General features: G+C 38.8%; 1 protein-coding gene across 1 annotated transcript; it reads left to right on the top strand.

Annotated features, from left to right (window-relative positions):
• The first annotated feature begins 595 nt into the window (after positions 1–595).
• On the top strand, positions 596–18,586 carry LOC129250608 (calcyphosin-like protein). The gene is made up of 6 exons (XM_054890215.1): positions 596–869; positions 9,790–9,938; positions 10,077–10,196; positions 10,299–10,356; positions 10,483–10,695; positions 18,232–18,586. The coding sequence occupies exons 1-6, from the start codon at positions 852–854 to the stop codon at positions 18,331–18,333; spliced, it is 660 nt and encodes a 219-aa protein (XP_054746190.1). The 5' UTR covers positions 596–851; the 3' UTR covers positions 18,334–18,586.
• Positions 18,587–19,253: the final 667 nt, after the last annotated feature.

The raw sequence follows: 19,253 nt of genomic DNA, 5'->3' as shown, positions 1-19,253 counted from the left end.
TAAATGAAAAAATTAATTTAAGTGAGTTATAGAAAATAAACTAAAAAGTTCGACCCAAATTGGGGGACATCAGAATTCGTTTTAGAGGTATGGTTCCTTCGGCAAAGTTTCTTATTTTGATCCCTAGAATATGATTTTCACAGAGCAATGGACGATTTTTTTGCCTCAACACAAATCGACCCGGCCTAATATATATAATTATTATATATAATAGTTATGCAGCTTGTAGCGCAAGAGCTTGAGTTTTCCTGAAGGGCATTTATTCATTTATTATATATACATATATTTATATATATAGGTATACTTATATGTGTAGTAGACTACATGACTGACTTGTCTGTCTACGCTGATTCACGTAAAAGTATCTGGCAGATATGAAATCTAGTGATACGCGATTTGCCCACACGCTTTGCCGCACAGTCGTTAATTTGCCGGCACATTCATATTCAAATAAAAAAAAAACACAACATAGGTGCATACACATACACCCATATACATATATAGTAGTATACGTGGGCATAAGCTACGTACATACGTACCAGAGTAACGCCGCAACCGTTGGCGGGCCCCTGACCGACGTTAAACGCTTTCGGCAGTCACATTTACCGGCTTCTACTCAACGCTTGCAACTTAGTTTGTCTCTTGTAGCCGGCAGAGTAACAAGTTTTGCTTTCTGCTTTCTGCTATCTGCATAAAGACTTGTAAAAAATCGAGCTGCTGGTAATTTGGCTTTGGCATTTAACAGCTGTGGTCTGAATAAGTACGACTTTGTGAAATTTTGTTTGGCTGTCAGTGTAGAGAATTGAATATAATTTAATATTCTAATAAATCGATAAATTCGTGGCACTAAAATGTCAGAAGAAGCAGATGTAAGTATAATGGATGAGTGCAGAGTGAAAATAGAGTTACAAAAAAAAAAAAAAAAATCGTGAAATTCATATCGCAGTGTCTGTTTTCCAACGCTTGGGGCAGTGACCGCCAGAAGTGGCAGTTAAATTTTTAATGACCCCACTGGCTAAATGAAATATTTATTTGTTTCTCACGTTTCAAACACTTTTCGCATGAAAATCTTTTATAAATGAAAAAATGCTTTGGTCAGGCGTATATGTACATACATACGTATATATGTATGCGTGTGAATATATTTAATATGAAGCAGAAAGTGTTGATGTATACTTTTGACCACAATCCAAATCCAAATATATGCACGTACTCGTATCTTGTCCGACAACTACGGCTCACTGTAATTACTTGCGGCTTTTCATTTGTTATTGTTAGTGTTATTTTTAGTTTGTTGTGTTTTTTCTTTGTTTTTGTTTTCGCTTACTCACCTACATTTTGGTGAATCATACATATATTGTGGGCCATTCATTTTCTTACTGCTTCTACATTACTTTGGGCTTAAGGTTTTTAGTTGTTGTTATTTCGCAATTTTCTTGACTCATTTGTTTGACTTTCAGTTTACTAACTTTAGTCAATTTTTTTTATTAGCACTTCTGAAACCGCAAAGTGATCTTGTTCAGCAAGATGCTTGTATGTATGTACATATGTATGTATGTTCATATCGCTTGTTTGCAATTTACAATAAGTAGTTAAGATGCGCCTTCCCACTGACTAAGATATGAATGCAAAGAGCTGTAATTTATTTTTCATGTAAATTTTTTTATTTATTATTTTATTTATTAGCGATATTAAAAAGTTCAAACCGTTTTTCCGCTTTATTTCGACGATAAAATTACCACATAGCCATCGACAAGATCCCATGACTTTGACTCATACGCTTGTTTAACCCTTTGGGGACGAGTGTCGGCATATAGGCGCCCAAATTAGTTCGTAACTGCAAGGCGACGTCTGTAATTCTGAGCGATAAGATGCGCATAGGTACTCGTATAGTAAAAGAGTCACATTTTCATTCAAAGACATTAGGGGCCATTGGCGATGAAGTCTTATCTTCCTTGTAATGAAAACTTACGATGTGAGATGACGGTATAGTCAGAACGAATTATAGTTCTTCGATTCAGTCTCTCAGTGTCACTGCCTGAGGAACCATCAGGTTTTTTACATAATTTTTACACCCATTTTTTGGGTGTTTGGCCGAGCTCCTCCTCCTATTTGTGGTGTGCATATTGATATTGTTCCACAAATGGAGGGACCTACAGTTTCATTCCGACTCCGAAATACACTCGGAGGTTTGGAATTGGTTTTGGAATCCTATTATGAAACTTGCATAGATTGCTAAGCCTAGTCCAAGCATTATTATTAAACTTCGCTTGACATATTGGGGTCTGAGTCACTCATAAAATGTTTGACGGTGTTTGCTTAGTTTATTTCTAACATCTGGAAATATACCATCAGCTGTATTTTAGTAATGTCGATTTTACACCTCGAATTCACGATGCAATAAGTCCTCAGTAGTTTGATGAGTCAGGTTGCTTGTTTAAGGCAAGATACACGGTGACCCCAAGGAACATAGTGAGACCTGAAATCAATTAATTTCTATCTACTAACTAAGTTGCTTAAACCCCTTTTTTCCTTTCAGTGAGATATTTTATATTCCAGGTTCTCAAAGAAATAATCGCCAAGTTATTTTGCACGGCTTCTTTGGAAGACGTTTATAGAGGAGGTGTTGTACCGACTCAATTTATTCTTCATCTCCACAGCTCCTGCAGAAGTCCGTGTGAGGTACACCCATTTTACTGGCTAGGGTGCCAATGATGCGGTGACCCGTTACAACACCTGTGAGGACGCTGGAATCCTAGCAGACATTTTGTCCTTTTACAATTCTGTTTTGGTCAGAGCGCTTTGGAGACTCTGCATTTTGTAGTCAAGGACCACCTTCTACTTGTTTCCGCGATTACGTTCAAGTCAATCGCAGGGTATAGTTCATTTAGAGCAGTGCTTTTGTCCTCCATCATTCGCTAAATGTCAATCACAGAGTCTTTTCTTACACACTCATCCGCGTTGTGTTGTTGGATGATCAAGAGCGACTTCCTGCATTCTTTAGCACATCTTGAATTCATGCGCGTTGAGGCCTGTGCCTTGATCCCTGCTGGACTATGAAAAAAATTGGTAAGATTTTTTGGAGGGAAGTCCACTAGCCTTATCGTTTTTGCTGCTTGGTCTACAGGCCAATTAAAAAAGCCATAAATTTTGTTCGGATAATTACTTTTATTCAATTCAAAGTAAAAAAATGTGCCAAAATAATACAAAATTATTGGTCTTGAGATGGTCCAGAAACGAATCGCAAGCTGCCCGAATGTGCTCGCATGTATTTGGGCCCACTCGCGGACAATGGCTTTTTTCAGCGCCTCGAGATTGGTGGATCTCTTAGTTCGGACCTTGCTCTCCAAAATAACCTAAAGGGAATAATCGATCGGAAGTTCGGAACGTGGTTTTTTAGCGATTTATGGTTCACTCGAGCTTTTTTGAGACGGTGCCGAGTCCTGTTGAAACGTCAATGGCCTGCCACCGAAATACTTATCTCCGCATGGTTTCGCTGCCACTTTTAGAATACTTTTCCGATAATATTTCGTATTTACCTTGACGTCAGGCTCGATGAAAACGATCGAAGAGCACCCATCTGCGGTTACAGTGAACCATGTGGTGGGTGCTGCCTCCTAGTGAGCAATCGGTGACTTAAATTCTCGTATAAACGGTCGGTGAAATAAATTTCATCAATTTGAACAATTTTCTTTTCAGAAATCACAATGTTCGGCAAATGACCGCTTCCGGCCAAGCCAAGTAACTCCTTCGCTCTCTCAAGTCTGTATTGTTGCTACTTTAGTGTGAGATCATCGCCTTTTGCATCTTGATGGACTTGACTCTGAGATCAGTTTTTAGTGTGGCAAAATCTACGGTCAGATATTTTCAGTTCTTTCGCCATTTGATTGGCACTTCGTCCGGGATTTCGCTCAAGTGGCTTCTTCACTTTCTGAACCAGTTCACGTGACGTTTTAGTCTTTTGATGACCACCTCCATGACGTTTCGCGATGCTACCAGTATCATTGTAACGAGTAATGGGGGGATAAACAAAAACTTATTTACTTTAAGGTGCTCGAGCTCACGAAGAATCGCTGGTGGTGATTTTCCAGGCAAATTTAATACAGTCACACTTTTACTTTTGAAATCCATTACTGATTTTTTTTTGCGTTTAGTCTAGGAAAATTGCCTGTGCATCAGCTGCGCGAGCGTTCTGAAGTTGGTTACACTTCGAGAACTGGACCCTGTATACATAAGGTTTATATGTTTAATTATTTTTCTATTATTATAAAATGTAAGTGCAATATTCCTAACACATTTTACGTGTCCTGACATAAATGGTTGGGTTGATGTATTGCTTTGTATTAGCTTTACGTTTGCTCCTGATTTTCCTGATAATTATCACCATCAAAACTTGGTAGTTACTTAAAACCAGAAAATTTGTGATTGTGAAACAAATTGCAGGATGCCTTTAAACATTAACTGGTAGCAGTCATTTCGACTGGTGCTGGTATAAGTAGTCAAGACACAAATTATTTTGTATTAGTTGAATCAAAAAAATCTTATTCATTATAAGGGGAATTGGTTAAGAGCTATAGGAAAGTTTTTCAAAAAAACACACGTAAACCTCAGAAAATTTCATGAACATATAATTTAATGATTCAGTCCATATAATTTAATGATTGAAGTTTATTTCATGCAAATGTTGACCGCGACTGCGCTTCAAATGGTCCATCCGCTTAGTCCAATTTTGATATACTATTTCCAATGTTTCGGCCGGTATCTCACATATAAATGCTTTAATGTTGTCTTCCAATGCGTTAATTGAAGCAGGCTTGTCTGAATAGACATGAGCTTTAATATAGTCCCACAAAAAATAATCTAAAGGCGTTATATCGCACGATGTGGGTGGCCAATTGGCAGGTCCCGGACGTCAAATAAAATGTTCACCGAACTTGCCTCTCAACAAGTCCATTGTTACGCCGCTGTGTGGCATGTGGCACCATCTTGCTGAAACCACATGTCATGCAAGTCAAGCTCCTACATTTTGGGCAAAAAACAGTTGGATATCATTTCACGGTAGAGCTCATCATTCACAGTTACGTTACGATCTTTGAAGAAGTACGGTCCAAAGATACCTCCAGCCTATAAAGGCAGCAAACTGTGACCTTTTCTGGATACATTGGTAGCTCTTACAATTCTTCTGGTTGATCTTCACTCCAAAATCGACAATTCTGCTTATTTACGTACCCATTGATCCAAAAATGAGCTTCGTCGCTAAACACAATTTGTCAACTTTAAGCTTTTTTAACAGAACACACATTTTTATAACAAAATTTAATGATTTGCAAGCGTTGTTCGTTTGTAAGACGATTCATGGTTAAATTATAAACCAAACTGAAGATATTTGACACTGAAACAAAACATGAAACGTGCGCCAGCTGTTTAATCAACTGTTTAAAGAGATAATGCTAAAAAATCACCCTCTAGATTTATATATAGTATATACCCATTTTGGGTGTTTGGCCGAGCTCCTCATCCTACTTGTGGTGGGCGTCTTTATGTTGTTCCACAATTAAAACCCGACTCCGAATGGCAGATATTTTTATGACGATCTTTTTCATGGCAGAAATACACTCGGAGGTTTGCCATTGCCTGCCGAGGGGCGACCGCTATTAGAAAAATGTTTTTCTTCATTTTGGTCTTTCACCGAGAATCGAATCTACGTTCCCTCTGTGAATTCCGAATGGTAGTCACGCACCAACCAATTCGGCTACTGACACGTTAGACGCAATAACTTCGCTTCCACTTCACCGAATGTTAACAAGCTTTCACTGGAAGTCAGCCAGGGATGTAGTTTCCAAGGCACTAACTCATTACAAAAAAAAAGACGGTGTCATCAAAAACATGTTTATGACGCCAGTCATGTTTATTTTGGACTTCACCTTGAATATTGGGACTTTATTTTTTAAGATGTACTGATTAACCATAAGCATGTGACGAAATTTTGTGACGCAAATCTTTTTCACTCTGCTTGAGGCACCCAGTGAGTTTCCTATTTTTTTTTTTATTACTATTATTATATTTAAGGATGTATAAAGGGATTTTCAATGAGGGCGGGTAGATGTTGTCGTGGCGTTTGCTATGTGGCACGTAGCGCCGTCCTGCTGGAACCACATGTCGTCTAGGTCCATATGGTTCAATATGGGCCATAAGAAATTGGTTATCATCGTTGTGTAGCGCTCGCTGTTGACGGTGACCGCCTTCCCAACGTCGTTTTCAAAAAAAGTACGGACCAATAATGCTTTATCACCTGGTGAACCTCGTGTGGATTAGTGTCGTCCCATATACGGCAATTTTGTTTGTTAACACAGCCATTCATCCAAAAATGCGCCTCGTCACTAAAGATGATTTTTCGCCCAAAACTGGGGTTCTCTTCCAAACGATTCGAAGCCCAGTCAGCGAACAAACGGCGTTGTCTATGGTCATCAACTTTGAGCTCCTGGGTCAGTTGGATCTTGTACGAGTGTAGGCCCAAGTCCCGACGCAAAATTCGCCAAGTTGAAGTCTGCGAAAGGCCAAGTTCTTGTGCACGGCGAGGAATAGACTGCCTCGGGTTCTGCTGTACACTTTCACGGACCGCGGCAATGTTCTCGGCTAACCTTGTTTACTGACCCGGTTGTCTCAAATTTGGCTACGCAACTTTGAAGTGTCGACTTTGAAGGGCCACCACGTCTACCGAAAAATCGGTGCAATGCGCGCAACGTTTGCGTTAATGAACACTCATTTTGAGAATAAAGTTTTATCTTTTGAACGTGCTGTTCAATCGTGTAACTTGCCACGATGATTTGGCTTAAACAACTGAAAAATAAACAAAAGATTTGACAGATGTCACCAAAACAAAATGGCTGCCACAGGGCGCCAAACTCGACCCGCGCCAATTGAAAAACCCTTTACAATATAACCCTAACTTAATTAGCACACTGGCTACTAGGGGCTTCAGTGTTTAATGACGATTACAAAATGAATTATTTCTGACTGTACAATTTAAATATGGTCTGATATATTATATTAATGCATTTCATATATTTAATTGGATGGTTGGTACCATAGTTCTGAATGCAATAGTCCGTTTGGAGGTTAGTGTTGGATAGAGGTCTAGGATGTGTTCGATTGAGTGATGCCCTCCACAAAACTGACAAGTCCGGGAAGGAGAGCCGAGGAATAGATGTTCGTGTGTTAGTTTAGTATGACCGAGTCTCAGACGTATGAAAGTTGTGATCTGGTGTTTGGCAAGGGAAGTTGGGAATAGGGATTTTCTACAATCAGGATTTATAAGGGTGTATGGATGATTAAATTGAGACCATTCAACCTTTTTCAAGTGGGGAGAATGGAGGTTGATAGTTTTAAGGATGTCATACGAGGAGAACGTGTCGAAAGTGATGGAGGGTATGGGATATGTATTGGCTGCTGCATCTGCTTTTACATTTCCAGGGATGCCTATGTGGCTAGGTATCCACAGAATCTTTAATTTGTTAGAATATTTTATTAATTTATCCCTGATATGACAAACGGTCTGATTATCATTAAAGATATTTTTATCTCTAGGCAGACTGACAAGCTGTCTGTACATACAGGTGGCGCAAAAGTAACCTTGCGATGTTTTTTGGCTGTAATTTAAAAAAAAATTAAAACCTTTGATTCTTCTTGTGGATTATTTTTATTTGGTCTTTTAATTTTTTTACATCAAGTCGAGAATATGATGTCATGTAAATGGCCGCCGCCACAGTTGATTGCCATTTGAGCCCTTTTTATGGCATTTTCCATCACTTTGGCCAAAACTTCCGGCGATAGGTCCTCACATTCTTGACGGATATTGCCTTTAAGAGCTGCAAGAATTTGAGGCTTGTTGGAGCGGTCAAATCAGGCGATCTTGCTGGCCAGTGCAAATCGCCAAAACGGGAGATTAGGCGCCCGGGAAATGCATCCTTCTGCATATCGGTTGTGCACGTGCAGTGTGCACCGTTGCACCGTCCTGTTGGAACCACATGTTTTCCAATCCCAATTCATCAAGTTGCGGCAAATAGAACTCATTGATCATTGCTCTGTAGCGCTCACCATTCACAGTAACCGTTTGGCCCGCGACGTCTTCGAAGAAAAAAGGTTCGATGACTCCTCCAGCGAAAACAGCACACCATACAGAGATTTTGAGCGGGTGTAATGGCTCTTCGTGGGTTACAAGCGGATTTTCGGTGCCACAGAAGCGTAAATTTTGCTTATTTGGCCGCTAAGATGGAAATGGGCCTCAGCACTCATGATTATTTTTGATGAAAAATCATCTTCCTCTTGGTGGTGATTAAGGATGGCTTGAGCGTATGTTAGACGCGATTGGCGGTAAGCAGCTAACAGCTGATGCACCGTCTGGACTTTGTACGGAAACATCTTCAAATCTTGTACCAAAATTCGCTGTAAAGACCGTCGACTGATACCCATTTGCGTGGCACGTCGTCTGGTCGATGTCGACGGCGCTTCCATGACATCCTTGGCTACAGCAGCAATATTCTCTGCAGTGCCAGTCCCTTCGAGATGAGTGGCTAAACGTCGCAGTGTTTCACCAGTAGGCGTTGGACGGCGAGGAAATCTGCGACGAAATTCACCTTGTGCCAAAGTCACCGACCGATTATTGGTCAAATAAATAGTCAGCAATATTCCGCGTTCTGGAGCAGTGTAGCGTAACATTGTTTATTAACGCGTATTTCGCATGTGTTTACTACACAAATGTCAAAACAGAACTGACATTAGGGGCCAATCGCAAAATTTATAGCATTTTCTGATAGGAGGATTACTTTAGCGCCATCTGTTATTAAGAATTTTCCCTTATTATCTGTTGCATACTCTGATGCTTGAAGGATAGCCAATGCCTCGGTAGAAAGAATTGAGCTATTCGGAGTCAGCCAACCATTGGATATTAGGCTTTCGTCATTCTCTACCGCAACATAAGTAGGACGTGAACCATCTGTGAAAATCGTTACCCAACCCTTTAAGGACTGCGAATGAATTATTTCCATAAAAAATTGTACAAAAACTACGGGATTTGTGTTAATTTTACTGAGAGCATGAAGGTCGACATTTATTGATGCAAGACGGAGTTTCCAGGGACACTGACTACTAATTTTCGGTAAAGATATACCTAGTTTTTTGCAGTTGTAGATGCAACGACGGATAACCGACCAAATTTTAAAAAGGACAAAAAAAACCCATTTGTGTAGAAGGTAGAGGTTACTAACTGTATTAAATAATTTATTATTGCAGAATTCCTCATTAAATTGTTGAACGTATTTGATGCCTTCGGTGTAAGGCTCTTGAGGGCCAGGTCATCCTTAGAAGGCGTATACGTTCGCCCGCTTTAGAAAACTTCAGATACAAGCTTTAAAATCAGAGTAGGTTAGATATTATTCCTTGGCCTTCTTTGCCGTATTTCGTTGTCGAAACCTTTGGCATTTAGTAATAGGATTTTGTTGTACAGCGTAATTTTGAAATGGCAATTATTGAAAAGCTTTCATGCAATTGATGCAAATTTTTATACAAACCATTGGCCCTTAAATAGTGCGAACTACTTTCCTCTAATTTTCTTCCAACACTCATCTGCTGTTTTTAGTAATTATGTGCGAAGAAATTTTTAACACCCTCGTTTCTTAATTAGAAACTGACGATTTCGCATTTATCATAAACATCAAAGAAATGCCATGACTTTTTTTTCTTCCTTTCGAAAACTTCGCATGCTAATTATTAAATTTTTCTCTATGCTAGTTGTGCAATGAAGACCTTTACTCGTTGGAAGCCAATTTGGTAAACAAGTCGATGCGAGAATTGGCAAATGGCGAAGAGAAAGATCCAATTACCAAATTACGTTTGCTATGTCTGAGTCGTGGTGCAACTGGTATACTCGGTTTGGGCAGGTAAGTGGCGACAGTTAATATAACCAGTTACCTTTGCATACAAAAGTGAATTGGGAGCAAAAAAAAGGCACTTAGCAAGCAGCTCTTAAACGAAATTATATCACCTACCCTAATGTATGTACTCTGCTATGCATTTAGAACGTTTCGCAATATGGACGACGATGGCAGCAAAGCATTGAATGAGGAAGAGTTCACTAATGGCATACGTGAGACGGGTTTAGATGTGACCGATGAGGAAATTAAGGAGATGTTCAAGAGGTGAGAGCACAACATACACATGCACACATACACATGCACACATACTTATGCACATTGCAGTTGAAAAGTGTAATCAAAATGCATTACTTTTTGTTAAATTAGTTTCGATGAAGATGGCAGCGGTTCCATTAATATGACTGAGTTTTTGCTGAAATTGCGGGTGAGTTTGCAATTTACAACATGCAAAACTTATTTTCACTTAATCTATTTTCCTTTATCTACCTACCATTTAAATATCTACTTATGAAATGCATTTATGTAATGAATCACCTTTCGTATCCCATAGCCACCAATGCCACAATGTCGTCTAGACATCATCGATCAAGCGTTCGCTAAGATGGACCAAACCGGTGATGGAGTTGTTACTTTGGATGACTTGAAGAATGTCTATTCGGTGAAGGAACATCCGAAATTCAAAAGTGGCGAATTGAGTGAAGATGAAATATTGACGGAATTTTTAAATAATTTTGAAGGCGGACGCGGAAATTTGGATGGCAAGGTGAGTTGTTGGTCAGTTTAGGTTACACTGTTACATGAAGTGAGAATACAATTATTGGATAATTTAAGTTGATTTACGCATATGAAAATTAATATACATATATTAAAGCTTTGAGAGATGAATGGCTCAATGCAGTTTTACGCGTGTGGAAAAGTGGCGGTGTGAGTTTTAGTATTGCATTGCTGCAGCTAAAACCTATTGCATAGCTCTAAACTGCCTTTCTACCGATTTGCCTTGCAACTGAAGAAGTTTGAATTTTTATATTTTTTCACCGCCTAGCAACTGGCATTTTCAACATGGCGATGTCCTACGAAATGTTAATTGTCAGCCTCTGCATCAGCATTACACCAATTAACGCTTTGTTGGGCACGTGGGTCTGGCGAGACTATTATAGCTAATGACTTGAGCTTCCAGGAAGCTTCCTCAAATTTCATTTTCTATCGATTTATGGATATAGCTTTTTAAAAACGATCGCCGAACCGTACGAGAAAAGGCCAGACTCGGGACCTCGACCAATCGAAGGTTTTAAAAAAGGTGTTCAACGTAACCCTCCGTTAATAGGGTTAAAATAGTTTATTATGGAAACATATTTAGAAGTAAGCAGCACCTAATCCTAGTTATATTTATTTATGGCTCACTTTGCAACTGGTACCAAACAGGACACTCTAAAACTAGTGTCGCTTCTTCCATCAAATGAGCCACTTTCTTTGAAAGTTATGAGTCCATTTTCACAAAAAATTTGCTAATAATAAAAATTAATATAATTTACTATGAATCTTTTATTTATAAATTTTTTCGAAAAATCTCTGTTAAAATTTTCAAGATTTAGCATTACATTTAGCATTTTCTTTGAAAATGGTTAACTTTTCTCAAAGTCATACTACCATTTAGTACAGAATTATACTACATAATTTCTTTACTGCATTTTTATAAGTGTTGGAATATCGTAAGTGACATAAACATTTTTATAAAGGGTGGTTAAGTTTCTAGGCCCGGTGTTGATTTTAAATAAAATACAATTTTTTTAGGAAATTATTGTCATTTCTATTTATTATGATAAAACTAGTATAGCTCAATTACGTGTGGAACAAAGACTTGGCCAAATGGCCGCCGCGGTCTCGGCGGCACACCTCCATCCGATCGTCCAAATTTTCGATGACGCTGAGGCATAATTTCTATGTTCTAGGTTCTATGCCGTTAATGTGCCGAATTATCTCATCGTTGAACTCTTAAATTGTGGCTGTCTTATCGATGTACATCTTTTCTTTCAAATAACCCCAAATAAAGAAGCCCAACGATGTTAAATCACATGATCTTGGCGGCCAATTGACGTCGCCGCGACGTGAGATTATTCGGCCATCAACTTTTTCGCGCAAAAGAGGCATTGTTTCGTTAGCTGTGTGACAAGTGGCACCGTCTTGTTGAAACCACAAATCGTCCACATCTATATCTTCCAATTCGGGCCATAAAAAGTTCGTTATCATCTCACGATAGTGAACACTATTCACAGTAACTGCCTGACCGGCCTCATTTTGGAAAAAATACGGCCCTATGATGCCGCCGGCCCGTAAACCGCACCAAACAGTCCTTTTTGTGGGTGCATTGGTTTTTCGGCAATCACTCTTGGATTATCATTCGCCCAAATGCGGCGATTTTGCTTATTGACGATCCACTGAGGTGAAAATGTGCCTCATCACTGAAGTTGATTTTCTGCACGAAGTACGCGATATGCATTTTGATTTGAACGCCCGTTTTCATAATAAGCCTGAATAACTTTAACGCGTTGCTCGATTGTGTATTTTTCCATGGTTCAAATTGAGTTAGTCTGAAACTGAAAAATGTCAAAGGAAATTCAGAAAAAAATTTGACGTTTAGGTGTGATTCACATTCAACATCGACCGTTGAAATTTAACCAACCTTTGGTTTCCCGGAATTTCGGTTTTCATAGAATGTAAAGTGTTATATGTAGAATATAAAGTCATTCCGGGGCACCCTAGAAATCGCTTTTAGTTGCTTGAAGCATTTGTAAAATGTAAGCAAACATCAACTTGTGATAACCAACATCGATATGCGCATAAGACTATTAAACAGAAATTTGAAATTAGCTTTAATGTGACTTAAAGTTGTCCCCCAAGAACGGTGTAGAAATTATCGAGCATAAATTTTTATATTCTGCGCACTCTTATCTACCAAATGGTCCTAATTTTTGAACTACCAAGAGTACTATAACAAAAAAGTTTAGTGTATCTCTCTTAAGAGTATTCCACTATCATAAAAAAAATCTCGAAAATATTTAAAGGTTCATTTTGCATGAAATGAAACCAGCTCATTTTGTTCATCCAGAACCCTCAGAAGATGCCATTCTATGAAGGCGAAAAAATAACAGTGGCGAAGAAAAAATGTTGGAAGATATATGGGATAAGAGCTTTAAATAGCAAACCTTTATGGTTAAAATGTTCCATAAAACTTCATTCAGTGAGAATGAGGATTTTAAAGCACTTTATTGTTGCAAAAACACAGAACTTTGGAAATATATGAAGGTACTAACACATTTATATCATCATTCCGAACCCATCACATTTGGAAAATGTACAGATATGATTGATTTATTACCTAATATTCCTTCAATACATCATGACTATCATGATCACATTGAAAAATGTTAAAATATAATATATTAATAGTAAAATTATAAACAAAGGTAAACATGCTTACGGATGGCTCAAAGCTGGACGGAAGTGTTGGTGAAGAATATTCTGCCCATCGAGCTCAAATTTTGGCTGCTGAACCACTGCAGTGTTTTTCAAGCGGAAGTAGCCGCAATTAAAGAAGCTGTGGACCTGTTGCTCATTTCTGTAATTACTGTAAAGAATGCAAAAATCTACTAATACAACCAAGCAGCAATTAGGGCCTTAGGTTCGTTGTTTGTGTTCGATATTAGGCTAATTTAGGTTCCCGGTCACAGCGGCATAGAGGGAAACTGCCGAGCTGGCTAGGTAGGGAGCGGGCCCTGGAGATGATTTCATCGAAAAACGCGACAATTGGGGTTACCTTGAGAATCTGTGATTTCCTCCTGGAAAGATGGGCCTCGATACAAGTGAGTCAGTGAGCGCAAAACAAGTGCAAAGTTGCGAGATCCTTCAGGCTATGGGGAGATCGGGGGCGCTCGCGGGAACTTCTAAGGCTAACAAAGTCGCAGCTCTCCAATTTGATAGGCTTCCTTACCGGACATTGTCCGTGAGGTGTCCATGTGGTGAGGCTTGAGATTGCTTCAAGTTCTTTCTGCGGTAGTTGCATGGAGGATGAGGTAGAATCATCTCAGCACCTTCTTCTCAGCTGCTCGCAGGGCAAAGTTTCAGACATCTGTGCTCTAACTTTGTGCCATACCTGAGGGTTTAAATAACACATATCTGGTGAAATTCATCAGTAGCTTCGATACGGTCGATTCATCGGTTAATACGAAGGTAATTAGCCTCTGTTCGCCGTCGTCTACCAATCCAAAGCTCCTTTTTTCCTATTTCCACCTTTTTTGCTTTTCTCCGCAAAAGCTGCTATTTATCCTAACCTAATATTATAAATAATTTTGGCTAAATAGTAAATGCTGATATAAAGCCTTTTTATTTTGTTGTTTTTTTTTATTTTATTGTTCAAGTATTTAAAAAAATTTGATAAAAAAATTTGCTTTATTTGAATTGAAATTCCGCAGTTAATATTTTGTAAATATAAGGTTGTCAAAAAAGTCTTGCGGTATTTCCGCAAGCTTGTCTTTGCAAGCGCGTAGTTCTAGTTGTATTCGTCGCATCGGTTCACGTTAGAGCATTTTGGAAAGCTCTTTTAACGTGCTAACACGTGTTTGATTAATTTTTGTTTGCTTTTAGTCGTTCGTGAGTTATAGCGTCGCAAACATGGAGCAAAATAAAGAGAAAATACGGCATATTTTACAGTACTACTACGATAAAGGCAAAACTGCATCTCATGCTGCCAATAAAATTTGTGCAGTTTATGGACCCGATACAGTTTCCATTTCCACCGCACAACGATGGTTTCAACGTTTGCGCCACGGTCCGGAAGGCCTGTCGTCGAAAATTGCGCTAAAATCGCTGAATTGATCGAAAGAGACCGGCATAGTAGCAGCTGTAGCATCCACCAAGAGCTGGGCCTGAGTCATCAAACTGTTATAAACCATTTGAAGAAGCTTGGATTCAAAAAGAAGCTCGATGTATGGGTGCCACACGACTTGACGCAAAAAAACATTTTTGCCCGTATGGATGCATGCGAATCGCTTCTGAATGGCAACAAAATCGACCCGTTTTTGAAGCGGATGGTGACTGGCGATGAAAAGTGGGTCACTTACGACAACGTGAAGCGCAAACGGTCGTGGTCGAAAAGCGGTGAAGCTGCCCAGACGGTGGCCAAGCCTGCATTGACGGCCAGGAAGAGTCTTCTGTGTGTTTGGTGGGATTGGCAGGGAATCATCCACTATGAGCTGCTTCCCTATGGCCAAACGCTCAATTCGGACCTATACTGCCAACAACTGGACCGCTTGAATGCAGCACTCATGCAGAAGAGGCCATCTTTGATCAACAGAGGCCGAATTGTCTTCCATCAGGACAACGCCAGGCCACACACATCTTTGGTGACGCGCCAGAAGCTCCGGGAGCTCGGATAGGAGGTTCTTTTGCATCCACCGTATAGTCCGGATCTCGCACCAAGTGATTACCACCTATTTCTGTCCATGGCGAACGAGCTTGGTAGTCAGAAGTTGTCCACAAGAGAGTCCTGTGAAAATTGGCTCTCCGAGTTTTTTGACAATAGGGAAGCGAGCTTCTATAAGAGGGGCATTATGAAGTTGGCATCTCGTTGGGAACTCGTCATCGAACAAAACGGCGCATATTTGACTTAAATCGCATTATTATAACCAATTTTATGAACAATTGAAAATTCAATAAAAATACCGCAAGACTTTTTTGACAAACTTATATAAGATTTTTACTTTTTGCTGCCCGTGCAAGTGGTTTAAGTCGTTTTGAGTTCATTCAAAGTGTACGTTTTTGTTAGTCGCATAAAAGAATTATTACATAGTAAACTTAAATCAATTTAATGTTGCACAAATATAAAACTATTGTGTTAAAATACATCCATATTCTTTAAATCTTTCCAAAGGAAAACCCTAAATATTTCCATATAAAAGCAAATACATTTATACAAATACATCACCTAGCTGTGTTTACAGGTCACTGAATATTCGGCACACATGCGGAAAGGTTAGGGTTACCATTTAACCCCCATTGCAGAAGTTGTGGGGACCTTTTAGAGCAGGAGACTGTTGAGCACTTTCTCCTTAAATGTCCGGGTTTGGCAGTTAGACGATTAAGGTCACGGGGGCTCCTTTCTTCGACAGCCTGGGGCAGTGCGCCAACCTAAACCCAATAAATCTTCTCCATTACATCAGCAGATCTGTCTGGCTGCAGATATCTGCCTGATGGAGGCCTCATAATGGTATCAAAACGGCGGTTCAATGCTATTTGAGCAGTGCCAGACTGGCACTTTAACCATTTCACCTACCGACCTACCTACACCAACTCAAAGAAAACGACACAAATATCACCTCATGAATTTGCATCCCTGCTGAGTAGTTTGGCTTTCGCCAGAAATGTTAAGATTCGTTGTAATCGTAAGAATCGAATTGTAAGAGAAGTAGGGGTGAGCATGAAAATGCACTCGAGTAGATAGAAAGTATAGAGGAAAAAAGCAATTGCTTCAAGTTAGACTTTTCTGTGCGTCTCTTCATGCAATCTTTATGTTTTCAGAGCAGGTTGAGGATTTTTCGTCAGATAATGAAACAAAAAAAACAAAAAAAAACAAAAAACACTACCAAATCAGTTATAGAATCCAAAATCAGGGTTGGGGATAATGAATGAAATAATTAATGCAATAAGCGGATAGTTAAAACACTGAAAAACTGAAGATTTAGGGATAATGAAACTCTTACTTTAACTACCGCGAAAAAATTAGTGGTAGTGCAAAAACCCAACTCTTTTCAAAATAAACAACATAACAAATTGGGAATGTCTGTCAAAAAAATTAAAACTACTTTCAAACACTTTTCTAAAAAAAACGTGCTTATCTTCTCGTGACGGTTTTCGTTAAATCCGTTTGACACTGTTAAAAGTTTAAAAAGTTACCTTGACGCATTTAGTTTTTCTTACTCCTTGATGAACTGGACTTAAGAGTTATGTTGAGTATGCGGGCCTATCAAGAGACTAGTCTCAGTGTGAACGAAAACCTTTTTAGAACATTTGCTTGTTATGACCTTCAAATAAGGCTCCTTTTTCTCAACAACAGCTCATATAAGAATATAAGATTGTTATACAGAAGCAATTCCGAGCGTGAAAAGCTTATAATGTTGGCACTAAGACCATCAGAGTACAATTATATGGCCCCTTATTTTAGTAACTTAGACTTCCAGTTTTCTGAGACTTGTGGACTTATTGGATCTGCCAAAAAAATGGGAGCATATTGAAATAGGACTTGAAAAACCATTTCTAGACAATGAAATCAGCGATTGACGATTAGCCAAACCTTGTATAAGAACATTTTCTGAGCTACCTCTTCTTCCCACATCAAAGTAATTTAGACACAGTCATTTGAAGAGCTGAATGGATTTGCGAAAAGATGGAAAGGGGTTATTACTTATTTTTGCATGCACGAAATGCTTCCATTGCTAGAGCCTTAATGGCGTTCAATAAAATTTGTAAATATGTTGATACTGACATTCTCTTTCAAAAGATCGCTTTACAAATTATTTGAACTGTCTTAGAAGTAGGTTTTTTTACTCTAATTATTGTTAGATTTAAACTTTTAAACTGTGTTCTAGTTACCCCATACGAATTTTTATGTCATTTATTGACTAAAAAATAAATAAATAAAATTAAGAAAAAAATTCTAAAATTAACAAATAAAAATATTTTCGCGTATTTTTTACTAAGCCTACGGACTAAGAAATTTTAATAACAAAATATTATATTATGTTTCATTTTATAAATATTTTTTTTTAATGTTTAAACAATTCATTTGAAGAGGTTAAGATATTTAGAAAGTTTTTTTATTTTGCCTGGGAAGTTGTATTTTTTCAGTATCTCTATAAGTAGCGGCAGGCTAATCACCTACCATGTCAGAATTCAAATGGATTAACAAAACCAACACAAGACGAGCCTTGTTGAGGCGCTATGCTCCCGTGAGGAGTGAACAAGGAAAAAGTAAAAAAATAAAAAAAATAAACCATAGTTAAAATATTTTTTTTAATAAAGCTTAGGTATAATTTTTATGACATTCTTGAAAGTAAATTAAAAGAGGAGATTAAAAAATACGGATCTGCATAAACTTTTTACTAAAATTAACAAAAAACTGTGTTTTGGCATTTTGATTCAATGGGCAATGAGCTTATAAAACTTTCGCGTGAATCTTGGAATAAAAAAAAAATTAAAATGCCTCACAACTAACCTCCTTTTTATGCCTTCTTCTTTACCTTTGCAGATTACCAAAGAGGAGTTTGAGAACTACTACGCCACCATCAGCGCATCCATCGACAATGACATGTTTTTTGATTTGATAATGCGACGCGCTTATGCTTTGTAAAATGACTATCAATTGAACTTTGTCCTTCGTGGAAGCCTCGCTGCTTCAGTATTTTAATATTTTTATTAGTTTATATTATTTAAAATTCCTGTGTGTTTTATGTTGTGAAAATGTTGAAGTACTCGAATATATCTGCGTACATAAACCTAATGTTTATCTAATAAAAGAAAAAATCTATACGTAACTGTAATGTATTATATGGAAAACATAAATATATCAAGAGCTTAGAACAGTTGGCAAGCAAAAATTATAATTGACTTTTACTTTTGTATTGGATATATTCAGCGGTAATATTTCGATTTTATTTTTCTTGTTTGGAATGTTGTAGAATAGGGCTACGGCGGGGTGAAACAAAGCTTGAAAAAAGGCTTCAAATTACAAAAAAAAAAAACAATTTTGGATAACCCGCGGACGATTATGAAAATATTAAATGAATAAAAAACACCTAGCCTCGGAAAACCAAGGCACAACAAAACCAAGACCCAATCCCTCGGGAGGGTCAGGTCTTTCTACAAAAAAGACCATTCATACAAGCGGAGTGAAGCCTTTGGCTAAGCTCCGTCCCTTCAGGGACTGCCTCCACGGCAGCGAGGCCTCTTGCTGACCACCACAGCAACAATCCCAACCCTGTCACAAGACAAGTTGGGGACGACACTCCATCCACGTCTGGTGCCAGCAGTAGACCCCCCCCCTCGTAGCACAACTCTTGGGAAGCAAGATTCGCCCTGTCAAAAGACAAGCGGATCCCGCTGTCCCTGTCACTCCAGGTGACACGGGAACTCCGGGAGGAGAAACACCCACAGCAACGTCAGCCGCACCGGACCACAAGGTTCAGCCAATGGTTCCTGCCCTTCTGGCACTATCACTGCCCCGGGTAGTACCCCCCCCCGGAAGCAAATAAGTGCCTCAGAAAGGTATTA

Source organism: Anastrepha obliqua, chromosome 1, assembly GCF_027943255.1.
Source record: "Anastrepha obliqua isolate idAnaObli1 chromosome 1, idAnaObli1_1.0, whole genome shotgun sequence".
In the NCBI taxonomy this organism is placed as follows: domain Eukaryota; kingdom Metazoa; phylum Arthropoda; class Insecta; order Diptera; family Tephritidae; genus Anastrepha; species Anastrepha obliqua.
The sequence above is the reverse complement of the archived record's forward strand: the minus strand, read 5'-3'. Positions and strand labels throughout refer to the sequence as shown.